The 13,838-nt window shown below is 33.3% G+C and overlaps 1 protein-coding gene across 5 annotated transcripts; it reads left to right on the top strand.

The window, feature by feature from the left end:
• The first annotated feature begins 1,789 nt into the window (after nt 1-1,789).
• LOC110996135 (sodium-coupled neutral amino acid transporter 9 homolog) lies at nt 1,790-13,809 on the top strand. 5 transcript variants are annotated; one of them, XM_022263673.2, is made up of 12 exons: nt 1,790-1,949; nt 6,769-6,834; nt 7,226-7,358; nt 8,272-8,375; nt 8,586-8,743; nt 9,211-9,372; nt 10,205-10,411; nt 11,035-11,228; nt 11,486-11,590; nt 12,138-12,206; nt 12,944-13,107; nt 13,441-13,809. In XM_022263673.2, the coding sequence occupies exons 1-12, from the start codon at nt 1,870-1,872 to the stop codon at nt 13,607-13,609; spliced, it is 1,611 nt and encodes a 536-aa protein (XP_022119365.2). In that variant the 5' UTR covers nt 1,790-1,869; the 3' UTR covers nt 13,610-13,809. The 5 variants fall into 5 exon arrangements, with proteins under 5 accessions (XP_022119365.2, XP_022119364.2, XP_022119366.2 ...); XM_022263672.2 differs by having other exon boundaries at nt 6,757-6,834; XM_022263674.2 differs by having other exon boundaries at nt 1,844-1,949; nt 6,741-6,834.
• The last annotated feature ends 29 nt before the right edge of the window (nt 13,810-13,838 follow it).

Raw genomic sequence — 13,838 nt, 5'->3', positions numbered from 1 at the left:
CGCGAACGGTCGGCTCTTATCGACGGTCTCATTTCCCTTCAAATTCCTTTCCCTTCATCCATATCCTGTTTACTTTCAACAATGAACCCACATATATATAAACTTTTAGCAGCTTTTATCTTAAGTAATGATATAAAAATTTAGATCTTATGAATGTATATATGTAAATATCTTTTCTTACACTCCTTTTATATCTATCTCTATAAGAATTGATCTTTTATTTTATAGATTATTTTCCTTTCCTTAATTCCGTTTCATCCGATACATTTATTTTACCCGTTTCCCTGTTTTGACCCTGGGCCACAATGCACAAACCGTGCGGGCCATAATAATAAAAAAAAAAAAAAAAAAAAAAAAAAAATGTCCTTTAAAAAATTTCGTAATATTTTGTGAATTGTGATCATTAGTGAGCAGAGAAGTCTTGAAAAATTAATAAGAATGGGTAATGCTAGTGCAAAATCAGCAGAGATTCCGGAGCTGCCGGCACCAGCTAATGTTGAAAAACCAAAGCTAAAACCATGCTGCGCTTGTCCTGAAACCAAAAGAGCAAGAGATGCCTGGTAAGGTTATTAGTTTTGGACGAAATCCTTATGTAATGTGTATGGCCTATGCATTATATGATCTACTATAACAATTAACCCTATATAATTGATATTGTTAAGTTCAAAATCTAGGCTTATATGTAATTTTTCAATTAAATTTTTGTAATGTAAGTAACATGCTTTTTCATCAAGTTTTTAATGAGATTGTTAAACAAAACCTTATATGCTCTCCTTCATATTAATTCTAGTTGTTTTGATTAATTTAATTAAATGATAATTAATACAAGAATAAATCTACTTATTTCTGTATTATGAAATCATATAATAAGACATTATATTTTTAGCATTATTGAAAGAGGCGAAGAAGAATGTGGATCACTAATAGAAGAACACAAAGCTTGCATGAGGAAAATGGGATTTAACATCTAGGTCTTTTAACATACCCATAATATTTATTGCTCTTTTATAGTATAATACTTCAAGGTATGATACTTAAATTACTTAATTTTATAAATGGAATATCCTAGGGTTAGATTTAGACTTGAGACTTAGCATGACTATGACTTTCCTATGTTAAAATGTAATATGCATTCCACATACGGTAGCCATATTCTCTGCTGAGTGCTAGTCATACCCTTAGACTTTTGTTACAAAAAGAGGTATTGAATCCTCTTTTATGTATACTAATTTATAAATATTTTTACAGTACGAGTGAAATAGAAATGGCCATATATTTCATTTGTACTGAATGCCTAAGTTATTTGAATTGTGAAAGTTATCAATTCTTCATTTGATATCATCTTAAATTTAAAATCTTATTTATTAGGCCAAAGAAAATTGTTTAATTATAATTGTAGTTTTAAAATAGTTAAGTTTTTTTTCATGTAAGATCTATGTGAATTGTGATTTGCACTTATTTATTTTGTTGTATTTTATGTAAATAAAAAGTTAGTTTCTTATAAACATTTTTTCATTTTCTAGTAAATAAGCAAATTACTTAAGATTATAAATATTTAAAGTAAGAAATATATGCATTATTTTAATAAAACATTGTGTCTGTCTTAAACTCAAAAAAATGTTAATAATTAAAATTACTTAGTTAAACAAAAGCAATATAAGTTTAGCAAAACTATTACATAATTTAAAATCTGTAATTGATGTTAAGTGAACTTGGTAACAATAAAAATGTTTTATCAGTTGTTCGAGTTCATGTACTATCACATGGCTTACGTTATGAGAAACATAACCAAATGATAATCAATTGTGATTTAGCTGCCACCGGCAGTGCTCTGTTCGAGACATTAAGATATGTGTATAGGGACGTAAGATGCGTTCCAAAAGAAATAATACAAACAAATGTGGAATAGAATCTGCTGCAAGTTCTTTTCAATCAGCTGATAGCTATGGGTAAGTTTTTAATTACGGTATTTTTCTTAAATTAATATATTGGGGTGAACAATTAGGATTTAAATATTATATTAGTGTAAATAATTTAATCTGGATGGTATGGGAGCCTAGAAATACTTTGTATTTCTTTTGAATAAAAATTATGTTTTGTTGAGGTTTTAACAAAAATTAAGTTTTAAAAATTGGAATTCTTATTTTCTTTCAAACTGCATACACACTATGTGTTTAATTAGGCGTTGCTCGAAATCCCTTGAAAGTATGCAGACTTTTGACTTTAAATTGTAAATTAGGGTTGAACAATTTTAAAATTAGTTTCTAATTTTTATGTAATTGACCAATATATTACCGATATAACGCATACATTCGTGTATGACGCTGGTACTGTGGGGCTGGGATTATACTAAAAGTCCTCGCATACATTCGGAGTGCGGTGTTTTTAAGCGGTAAATAAAGTATAGCGGCATATTTTCTGTTTCAATCGTGATCCTTTTAACAATAATCCCCATTTAAGCAATGGTTACACATAATATATACATATATACCTACATAATATTATCTGATAAGGTACCTAAATAACTTCCTATTCTAAATTTAGCTGTTTGGGTCAAAGTTAAAGGGCAGAATTGTATGATGAAATAATTAACAATAATTTCATCGATTCGATTGTATTACCAATTAGACCAGTCTTTTTGTTTGGGTCAATGACTTAATATTTATCTTAATGTCAATACGTAGCATACGCACGTTTTTTGCAATGCACGGAATTAATATCTAATTATCTTTTTAAAGATATCTTAGTATAAAACACTGCAATGTTCGTACATATTTGCAACTGTAATACTTATTACGAATTCAATAATAATTATTATTAGATATTGAATTCGTAATAAGTATTAGTGCGTTTAATCAGAATGAGCCTAGTAGACTAAAATTAGGACGTCTGATGTCGACGTCTATCTCATATTATTATATCCGTAATAATACGCGAAAGACGTCTATGACGACGTTGAGGACCACGATTCACTGAATCTTATTTTATTTATTTTTTAATACTTTGTTGCAAAAGCATTAAAGTTGACAACATTAAATGAAAAGGTGGGCAACTGGCAGCCTTCTCTCTTCCAGGTAACCACTCTTAACGATCAACTTAACTCTTGACGATCGCCGGTCAGCTTCCTGCTTTTCAGTCTTCTATAGATTACACTCCAGATAATTATTTATAGAACCGCACAGTCTGATTCCACTATTCCATTTCAAACAACACTCCAGAAGCACTAGAGTTCTTCCCTCTTCAGTGTAGACATCTCAACACTGCATGATTTGCTTCGTCGTTCGTAAAAACAGGAAAAGAGTGGAATTCCTTGCCGCCTTAATCGCCTTATCTTCCCTAGACAGTATAATATACAATTTTGATGGTTAAATAGGCGTGGATATGCGTGTCCTCCAATTGGCCACATCACACTTAACATCAGGTAGGATGGCCAAATATCTGTCCAGTTCTGTATAAAAAAGAAGGTAGCCAAAAATCTTGACAAGACACACAAAACCACACTGGTTGAAGCTATATACATACTTAAATGTAATGTATAATTAGTGATTTTCGTGGTAACACCAAAACTATTTAGCCTACTTAACCGTGCCATATTCAACCCAGAGATTGTGTGTTCGCTAAATTGATACGTCTTTTTCTGTGCTATCTATCTATATATCCCTTGTCTTTGCGTAGATATATGGGGGTCTCTATGTATCTTCTACCTCATTTACTATGGAGAGAGTGGAGAGGAGTTGTTCGGATTACCTGCAGCAGAGTGTGATTATCTTACGTCAAGAAAAAATACCATCCGTATCGCCTCGACGTCCGTACAACTGATGTTATTTAAGAAAAGAGCGTACCAATTCTTAAAAGGCTTGCAACGCACTTGCGCGCCTTCTGGCAATTCAATGTCCATAGGTGGCGGCGGTATCACTTATCATCCAATGCTTCCAATTAAATTAAAAAGATTAATGCGAGCTGAGCCACGCCAGTGTTTATGTATATTTGTAATCAATCATAAGATATAAACGACTCGGCTACAAATTTTAATAAGGAATATGTAGTATTCGTATATAATAAAATATATGACATTAAAAACACTGATTAATTGACATGTTTATAAAATAACTCAAAGTAATGTTAATTATCTTCAGATCAAGGTCTCTGTGGAGTGGAAAGTGATTATTTCATTGACTCGTCATAAAGATTGATTGCAGGAATGCATATAAAATGTATAAAGCGGAAGTTTATTTTAATGCGTATATCTGAAAAACTAAAAAAATCCGATCTGGACTATTCATTTATTAAATTTGTGTTGTGTATATTGCGGTCACCTATTTAAAAAAGAAGGTAGCCAAAAATCTTGACAAGAGACACAAAACCACACTGGTTGAAGCTATATACATACATAAAAGTAATGTATATATAATAGTAATCTAATTGTACCACTATCTTAGCAAATAAACGATTTCATTTCATTTCAAGGAGTGTAGGAAAATCAACATACCTCATAGCTTATGAGATTCAGCGCTTCGAATTCTACATCAACTCGGCAATACAAATTATGTGGTTTAAATCTTCTTCTTCAAGTGCCACTCCATTACTGGAGGTTGGCCGCCTCTGAACCGCGTATTATCCTGCACCAGATGCAACAACCCCTCCGCACTCGCAATACCTGTCCACTCCCTGACGTTGCGAAGCCATGACTTCTTCCTTCGACCAACACGCCGTTTTCCCTGGATTTTACCCATTATTATTAGTTGAAGGAGGTGGTAGCGGTCATGGCGCAACACGTGGCCCAGGTAAGCAACTTTTTGCTGCTTAATGTTCCGCATAAGTTTTTTCCCCATTCCAACTCATCTCAGAACCTCCTCGTTAGTGACCTTCTGGATCCAGCTGATACGAAGCATGCGACGATAGCACCACATCTCAAATGCTTTTAAGCGCCGGCGGGTATCTTCTTTAATTGTCCAAGCTTCACAGCCGTATAGAACAATTGGCCATATGTAACTAAGAAGAATGTGGTTTAAATAAACCCGTACAAATCCTAAAATATTTTATGAAAACAGTTACCGATACTACTTAATAAGTGACCAGTGATTGTGAGATAAGAGTTAATTGATTGTAATCTTTGGACCGAATGTGTCTTGAACAAGGGTTCGGGACAAAATTGCATTTCTATTGTTGTTTTTATTTCAGTTATCAGTTTCTCCTCGTGCGCCTAAAGAAGTTTCACTTCAAAAAATCTAATGAACTACATATCACTACATATTATAAAACAAAGTCGTTTTCTCTGTCCCTATGTCCCTTTGTATGCTTAAATCATTGAAACTACGCAACGGATTTTGATTCGGTTTTCTTTAATAGAAAGAGTGATTCAAGAGGAAGGTTTATATGTATAATAATATCCATTAAATAGTGGAGAAGTACTGTTATTTTTGAGGTTTCTAATGTGATATCGTAAATAATTACATTTTTTCCGCTTACATTGCAAACGCAGGCTGAACCCTACGAGTTTTATCAAAATAATGTACTAAGTATTGTACACATTGAAAAGGTCTACAGAAAAGTCCGTGATGGTATATGTCTATCTCTTATGGATAACCCACATTTTTATATACAACGTTCACAGATTTTCTGTAGTGTATTTAGTATTGGCATTGCACCCGTGCGAAGCCGGGGCGGGTCGCTAGTCTTAATATATATAAATTACGCGTAACGTCGTTTGTCCGCTATAGACGCCAAGCTACTTAACCGATATCCGTCAAATTTGCACACCGTGTGCAGTTTGATCTAACTTGAAGATATGATAGCTTACGTTTATATATCATATACATTATACATATTTGATTTGAATGTTTTTTGTATGAGTTTTGGTGGAGCCCTGGATGGTTTAGATTCAAATTAGTTTTTTTTTATCTCAGCACATGGCGATGCAGTTGGTACTTTCATACTTTGTTTAATATCATAATCGCTTGAAATATTATGCGGAACAAAATATATCTTGTCTGCTAGTTATATACATTTATTATATATATGTAGGTCATTAGTTATTTGGGGCTGCGTTTATCTTTCTGTGCGGATAGGAGCAGGGTCAAACAAATATTTCTGCTCTTTTAGACCACCTTGTTTTTGCGGATAAGTCGATAAATTAGAAAAATCAAGGTCGACTCGTAACAGTTGTAATGTTTATTTAGTAAGTGCATTTTGCTCCTATATAAACGAGAGTTTAACCGGACGTAAGTGACTTTGGGTACAAAATAAATATACCTAACTAGATAACACAGACCAAGGTCTAAGATATGACACGTAAAACTTATCAACCAATCACATATTACATCTAACCTATCATATTTGAACTGCAAACAATTCGTGAGCTAACTTTGCATTTATGTAAGACATATTTTCCTTCCAATTAATCTTTTGGCTTGTCAATTTTGGATATTTAAATTGTCTATTCCCAATATCAGAGATTAATAAGGTAATCAAAAAGATTGATCCACGAAGGTTTTTCTTGCCATAGAGAATGTTCTAAATAATCTATGTATTTTTTGCTACAAACAAAACCGTTGTATTAGGTAAGTAGGTAGGTGTATTCCTACCTTTCATTTGATAATTTTACGAGTAGTTCAGTAACCCGCGTATCTAAATACGTTGTAAGAAGGATTTTGAGATGGTATAAATAGGACTTTATCGAGTTTTCTTATCTGCTGTATCCGATAGTAAAGTAAATAGTAAGTTTGTGATTTGTTATTAAGTGTTAATCTGGAACAGAGTTTTTGGCAGTGCCTGCTCGGACTTCTCAGAATGCGAAGAAGGCGAGGAGAGGCAGAAAGGATCGTATAAATACAAGTAAGACATACTTTAGTTTATCTTTTATTTACGTTTTACACATCGTATGTATGATGAATTAAGTCTGATGGTTCTTAATTATTTATTAAAAAAAAATTTGATATAGCTTTTTTTTTCAATTATTTGCGAGGGCCACTGTCAATTAGGGGGCACTTTCTAGTGAAGTTTAACTTTTTGACAAAACCGGCGAAAAATAGATCCGAAATCCGAAGCAATCACTGAAACATACGCAAAAAATTTCAGCCTTATTGGTAGTTATAATTATAATGTAGGTATATTATAATGTAGTAATGTGTTAGTAACACATATCTATATCAGAGATTACATGAGTCGGCCCTACTTACAAGTACTCATATAGATCTCACCACACACCTTTAAAAATCTTTTCCAGTCAAATTCCCTCCCTGTCAACGAGCGTCGCCAGTTTCCAAAGTGTTATGGAGCGAGAGACTGCACCGTTGCTGCTTTCCCCATCCTATATGCCAGGATACAAAAGCACACGCTTCACCAGTTCTGATACCCTGGTATGTGATGAAAGATTGACAATAATATTTACAAAATTATAACGAACTCAAAGTTGCAATATGCAGTGGTTACCATATTCTTAAATAAAAAATTAAAACAAATTTAAAAAGTTCGATTCCTGTGGCAGTGTACCTTATGCGACGAAGGCACCAGGTCTGGGGTCACCTGTGCTATCAAGGTGATAATTTAAATCTTTAATTAGCGCCTGTGCACTTGAACCACACAGTCCAAGAATCAACTCCAAAGGGAACAAAGTTTGGAGGAAAGACGCTTATATATAACTTAGATATTATTATATTTTTAGTACTTAAATTATTTGTATATTTGGCTTAGATATAAAGTCTATATAGAGATATAATCTGACTATAGACTTTAAAAAAATAATATAGATATTTTTTTATCGTAATTAAATCTGTGATAAGTCTACTTCTATGGGTTAGTTGGTCATGGTGTTGTTGCGATACTTTGCCCGGATAGAAGGCTGCTAAAATCATGCGAGCTTAACTTTCGTCATTCCGCACTCATCGTTTTTAAAGCAGTTTTTTCGGCGCACCACAGACCACCCCTATGTGGACTGCTGACTTAAATCCTTCATGAAAAAAGCGTAAATCTTGAAAGGCCGGCAACACCCTGGAGGCATTGAGAGTGTCCATGGGCACGAAACGAAAGTAAGCGGGATCTCAAACAAAATCAAAAATCATCCCTTTCTATATCCAAATACAAATTTAAATTTCAACGAGTATCTCGTAAACAATACGACTGTTTTTCCTTTTTTCGCTAATTCGTTAAATACTAACGAATCATATGTCAAGTGGTAAATAACATAGGTATGTTAATTTCATGATGTTAGTACCGGGAATCATTTTACCACATAAATGTAATTCTTTTAAATTATGATTCTTAAATTTCCAGGGTCCAGGTGAATTATCGGACAGAGATATTATCGAGACATACAAACGAACACATGAGAAACCAGATAAACAAAACAAGAAGAAACAGAGCTCCCTCGTTACTATGTAAGCACAACTAAAACATATTCCTAGCTTGCTATGTATTATACCGGGAATCGAACTCGTTTAACCAATAACATATCGAAATGTATGAATATGTGTCTATTTAACTGTCAAAATTTAAATTTCAAATCTATAATGCAATAGCAAACTGTCAATGTGATTCATAGACAATAGATTTTCTGGCACAGATTAACATATGTCAAAACATTCTAGTTTTTCAATATGGAACACAATAATGGGGTCATCCCTTCTCACAATGGCGTGGGGCGTTGAGAGGGCTGGTCTCCCAGCTGCCCTTACCTTGGTGGCGTTTATGGCAGCCCTCTGCTTATTCACAGCTTACCTCTTAATTCGGGTCAACGCTTATCATGGTTTGTGTATTATCTGTAATATCCCTATGTTTAACCGATTTAAAAAAAAGGTTATCAATTTGACCTGTATATGATCGACGTACGACGCACTTATCACATGCCCCGGGGGACAAAGTCGTAAAGCACTATTACGACTGTTTTAATGTTTTCTTATTTTTGACTTCCTTGAGTGATAACTGTAATTTTATCAAAATTTTTGAAAATCATTTTATTGAAGATGGCTTATCTGATATTAACTGATACAGCCGCCTAAAAACACTCATTGCCAGAGCGCTGGCATGTGCGCTGCCATCCTTTCAAGAATTGGTACGCTTAGTTAAATTGGTTCGGAAATAGTTCAAGAAATACTCACTTGTAGGATTTGGAGGTTCCACTGGTGGGATTTCGTATTCTGTTTCAATATATCTTTTATCTGCAGCACCTATAACCTTGAAATCACGACTTACAATGACTTACAATACAAATAGGTGGCGATACATTCGAGGTTCCATCTCTATGCCGCCTTTTACTTGGTCCCAGGGCTGAAGCTGTTGCCCACGCCTTCAGCTTACTCGTATTAACAGGCGCTAACGTCGTGTATTGGATACTCATCACGAACTTTCTGTATTATACAGTCAATTACTTTATTGGTGAGAACGCATTTATTTATTTCGTCATACAAAAATGGTTATATTTACGCTTATGTGGATAAATAATTCTACTAAACTTATAGCCAAAGATGGATTACATGAAACAAAAAGGTTCAAATATTTAGCAAAGGAAAATAATAATAAAAAATATTACGTATAAATACGTAATACCTGACTTGAATGTGTTGTGTGATGGTGTGATAGCTTGGGTGTGTGGGGGGTTTGTCCATGATGCAGATCATTCAGCGCTATGGATATTCTTGATGCTTCTTTAAGAATATTCCGCGATAGCTTTAACAAGTAAATGTTCTTAAATGCCCTTTCTTGTTGTCGAAGCCAAAGTTATTTGAACTAATATAATTAGCCAACTTATTTTCATCATTCCATATGTAATCCTCTAATATTTATTTGGTGGTAGGTACAACCTTTTAGGTTATCAGCCTTCTGTGACATACATGGTCTTTTAACTTCCGAAAAATTAATTCGTGTCTAGCCGTGATTGAACGCACGACCACAATTGGTAGTAAGAAGCCATCACTGCCAAAGACAACTTTGCTATTTAAAACACCAAATTTTCATAAAAATTAAATTGTGTAAGGGCCGTAAAAATGAATATTACTTAATAAAAAAACTAATATCTACAGTTTTATTTACTAAATAAATATATAAATAGTAAGCACGCTAGAGTATAGAACACTCTTTAGCGGCGTCTTTAAATATAAAATAAATATACTCAGGAATATGGATAAAGTACTGAATAAATAATAACAGATCTCGTTCCATTAGTTTTGGAGTTAACATACAAATATAAATATATAAACAAACTTTTCAGAGGAACCTCCTGTCAACGCAACCAGTCATAACTCATCTGTGCTGCTGTGCCCCAAACATGAGCTGATCCCCAGGTCCGCAAGTGAAGCTCATGATCCATCCCCCTTCTGGGGCCTGCACACTACTGTACCAATTTACGTAGCTGTTTTAGTATTCCCACTACTCAACTTTAGAAATGTCACCTTTTTTACCAAGTTTAATTCGTTGGGTGAGTTTCGTTTTCATTAAAATTGTGTTATTACTGAATGTAACCTAATATTAAAATTTAAGTATTGGCTTAGCAGTATTTTATATTTAAAACCCCATGGAATGTTTCGCCGAGCGGTTTTACATACCTTGTCGTGTTTATTATGTTCTTTATTCCTACATAATTGAATATTTACATTGTAAATCGCGGTTGCCTCGTAAATTGTGTAAAACATTGCAAGCAACTCGATTGTGAGGAAGTTGCATGGATCTGATTAGCGCCTTTTTAAGTTCTCATGTTATTTTATTATATATCCATTCAATAACATACAATCAGCATTTGATTGTCTTGTAACATGTGTGCAGTGTGATTATATATGAACCTTTGTATATAATCTACCGTGGTTTGGTTTTGTTTTGTTAAAATAACATTTTTGTTTTGTTGGGTACAACTACAAGCCTTGCTATCGTAAGTTTTTTTTAAAACAAGTAATGGAGGAAGAACCTTATTAATATTGATGGTTAATGTTAAACAAAGCAAAACCGAAGAAAAACATTTTTAGTCGCCATATTGTAGGTATATCACATAAAAATAACTGAAAACGATTCCTTAAATGAATTTATATTTTATATTTAATATTCCAGGTACACTTTCAGTACTGTATTTACTGATATTCGTCCTAGTTAAAGGTGCATCTTGGGGTATAAACCTTAATATGCCCATTGGCCCACGGGGTGGGACAGACGCGGCCGTACTAAGCGGGATGTTGGCACTATCCTTCTACATACACAATATTATTATTACTATTATGAGCAATAATGAACGTCAGGATAGAAATGTAAGTGAAATCTTAAAATTGGTCCTTCGATCCGGAATCTTTACGGTCAACTTATCATATTAAAATACCCATTAAATCACTAATTCCACTACTACCCAGTAATTCCGGGTTTAAAAGCAGATCAGATTTACCAGAATTTTTGTTTTTCGTATGTTTTTAAATATGTATGTGGTATCTTCCTAAGTATGTCATTTGCAGCAATTCATTGTAAAAGTAATTAAAAAATTCCATCATTAAATTTTTTTTTTTCATTTTAGGGTCGGGATTTAACCATAGCATTCCTACTGGTAACTATTACTTATACGGTTGTGGGGGCAGTATTCTATGTGTGTTTTCCGTTGGCCAAAAGCTGTATAGAAGATGTAAGTAACATACAATAAGTAACTAAATTAATTTTACAAAAAGTCAAAGTCAAGTCATTTATTTTAATAAGACCTACTAAAAGGGCACTACAAAGTCAAAGAAAAATACTCTAATTGTCACTTCCCAAACGTAGCTTGATATGGAGAAGAATGGGAAACAAACTCCATACAGTACCAGGCCATTTATAAGTCGCATCGTGCTTTAGAAAGAGATACTCGCTTTGTAGAGCGTCATCTCTGTCACATGAAACACACAACAGTACATAACAGGCCGTTATCTATTAGGGTGATAAAGGTGACAGAGACGGCGCTAAACGAAGCCGAAGCTAGCCGAGTATCTCTTTCTGAAGTACGATGCGACTTATAAATGGCCGGGAAAAAAAACTGCCATTCTTAAATAAAATAGGTGCATGGTATTTTAAACACCAATGCAGCAGATAACTTAATTATTATGTAGATTTTTTTACTAACTTATATTGTTCAAATTACTATCTATTATGAATAAGAAAATTTCTGCAATTACTTTTTCACTGAGATTTTTTTTCAGAACATATTAAATAATTTTGAAATGCACGATGTAATGACCGTCGTCGCGAGAGCATTGCTGCTTTTCCAAGTAAGTTATTTCTGAAAGATTTCACTACGCTCTAGGATAACAGAATTTGTATCGACTCTTTTAATATTTCGTAATTAATAATCATTTCAACTCTGAGTGAGTAATTGAATGAAATTAGTGAAATTATTAAACTTTTTTTTATCAACTAATAATACTTAATATTTGCTATTGTACTTTCATTTCTTTGGCATCCTTTATATGATATTGTTGCCAGTGTAAAAATATATTAAATTTTAGTTACACATACATAATACTATATGTACTATGTTTCAAGCTACCTTTTCTAAAATATATGACAATTTTGGTAAACATAAATGGTACAAAAAATAAAATTAAACTAATGGTAAATTTTTGAATCCAACAATAATCCTACCAAACAGCGGATTAGCTAGGAAATAGGCACAATGCTTTCATTAAAATCGCTCATCTCTTTAGCGAATCCAGCCCCTGATAAATACTGTTAAATCCGTTATAATCGCGATGAATGCGTTTGTAATATTATATTTGTATTAGAACTTTGTACCGGCTGTTCGGTGTAATAGAATTTTGCCCCTTTTTCAAAAAATCAAAATTAATGCACTCTTTTGGACTTAAATTATATTTTTCGTCTGTTGCTTTAAAATTGTGTTTAATATTTTGATGATTTTATGGTACATTTTATCCAATTAAAAATTCCCATAATTCCATAATGTTATATAATTTTTTATGTAATATAATTGAATGTTATATAATTCCAGGTAATAACAGTATATCCTCTAGTGGTGTATATGTTGCGAACCGAAGCTGTTCTCCTTCTTCCAATAAAGGATTCGGGAAAGGTCACCATATTAATCAATCTCCTGGTGATTAGCGTCAGCATACTTGTGGCCTGCCTTTGTCCTAATGTTGGGACTATCATAAGGTATATCTAACGCCTGATAAAGTATATCTAACGACAAGTGATATTCATTTTTACGATTGTCCATGCGTCATTTCATTTAACGCTGTTTCCACAATTCTATTAAAATGTGTAGTTTGGTAACATTGTTTTCCAACATGCATACTTCAACATTTAAAGATATCATTTTTTTAATATTTAGTAAATCGATGAAAAGAAAACAATTATCGGTTAATATAAAAACCGATAACTTTTTCACATCCCTGATTGAAGGTCATGACATTGACACTGACAAATACATGTTTGACCTTGCCTGCTAAGCCGAAACTAATAACAATTAATAAAAATATATTCTAGGTACACTGGTGCCGTCAGCGGCTTGGTGCACGTATTCACTCTTCCATCTCTCTTGTACATGAGATCTCTTCAGCTGAGAGGAGAACTCACTTTCTTTAAGGGGCTATTTTACTCGGCAATTATCGTTTTTGGGGTTTGCAACCTCGGCATGCAGTTCTTTATATCATAATTATAAATTGAAACCACACAATTTTTGAAAGCTTATATTAAGAACTTGTGGTTTAGTGAGGGATTAATTGTGTTGCTTTGTTAATTGGTAAGCTTGAATTAAATGTATGTCCCATGCCCGTTTATGGGACTCAAATGTTATTAAGATATAATTGTATAAACATCTAGTCATAGATTACATAAATAAAACTATATTTTTAATTTTGTGTTTTATTTCTCTTTGGATATAA

The sequence above is a fragment of the Pieris rapae genome, chromosome 21, assembly GCF_905147795.1.
Source record: "Pieris rapae chromosome 21, ilPieRapa1.1, whole genome shotgun sequence".
Lineage (NCBI taxonomy): Eukaryota > Metazoa > Arthropoda > Insecta > Lepidoptera > Pieridae > Pieris > Pieris rapae.
This window is presented reverse-complemented; position numbering and strand designations above follow the sequence as displayed.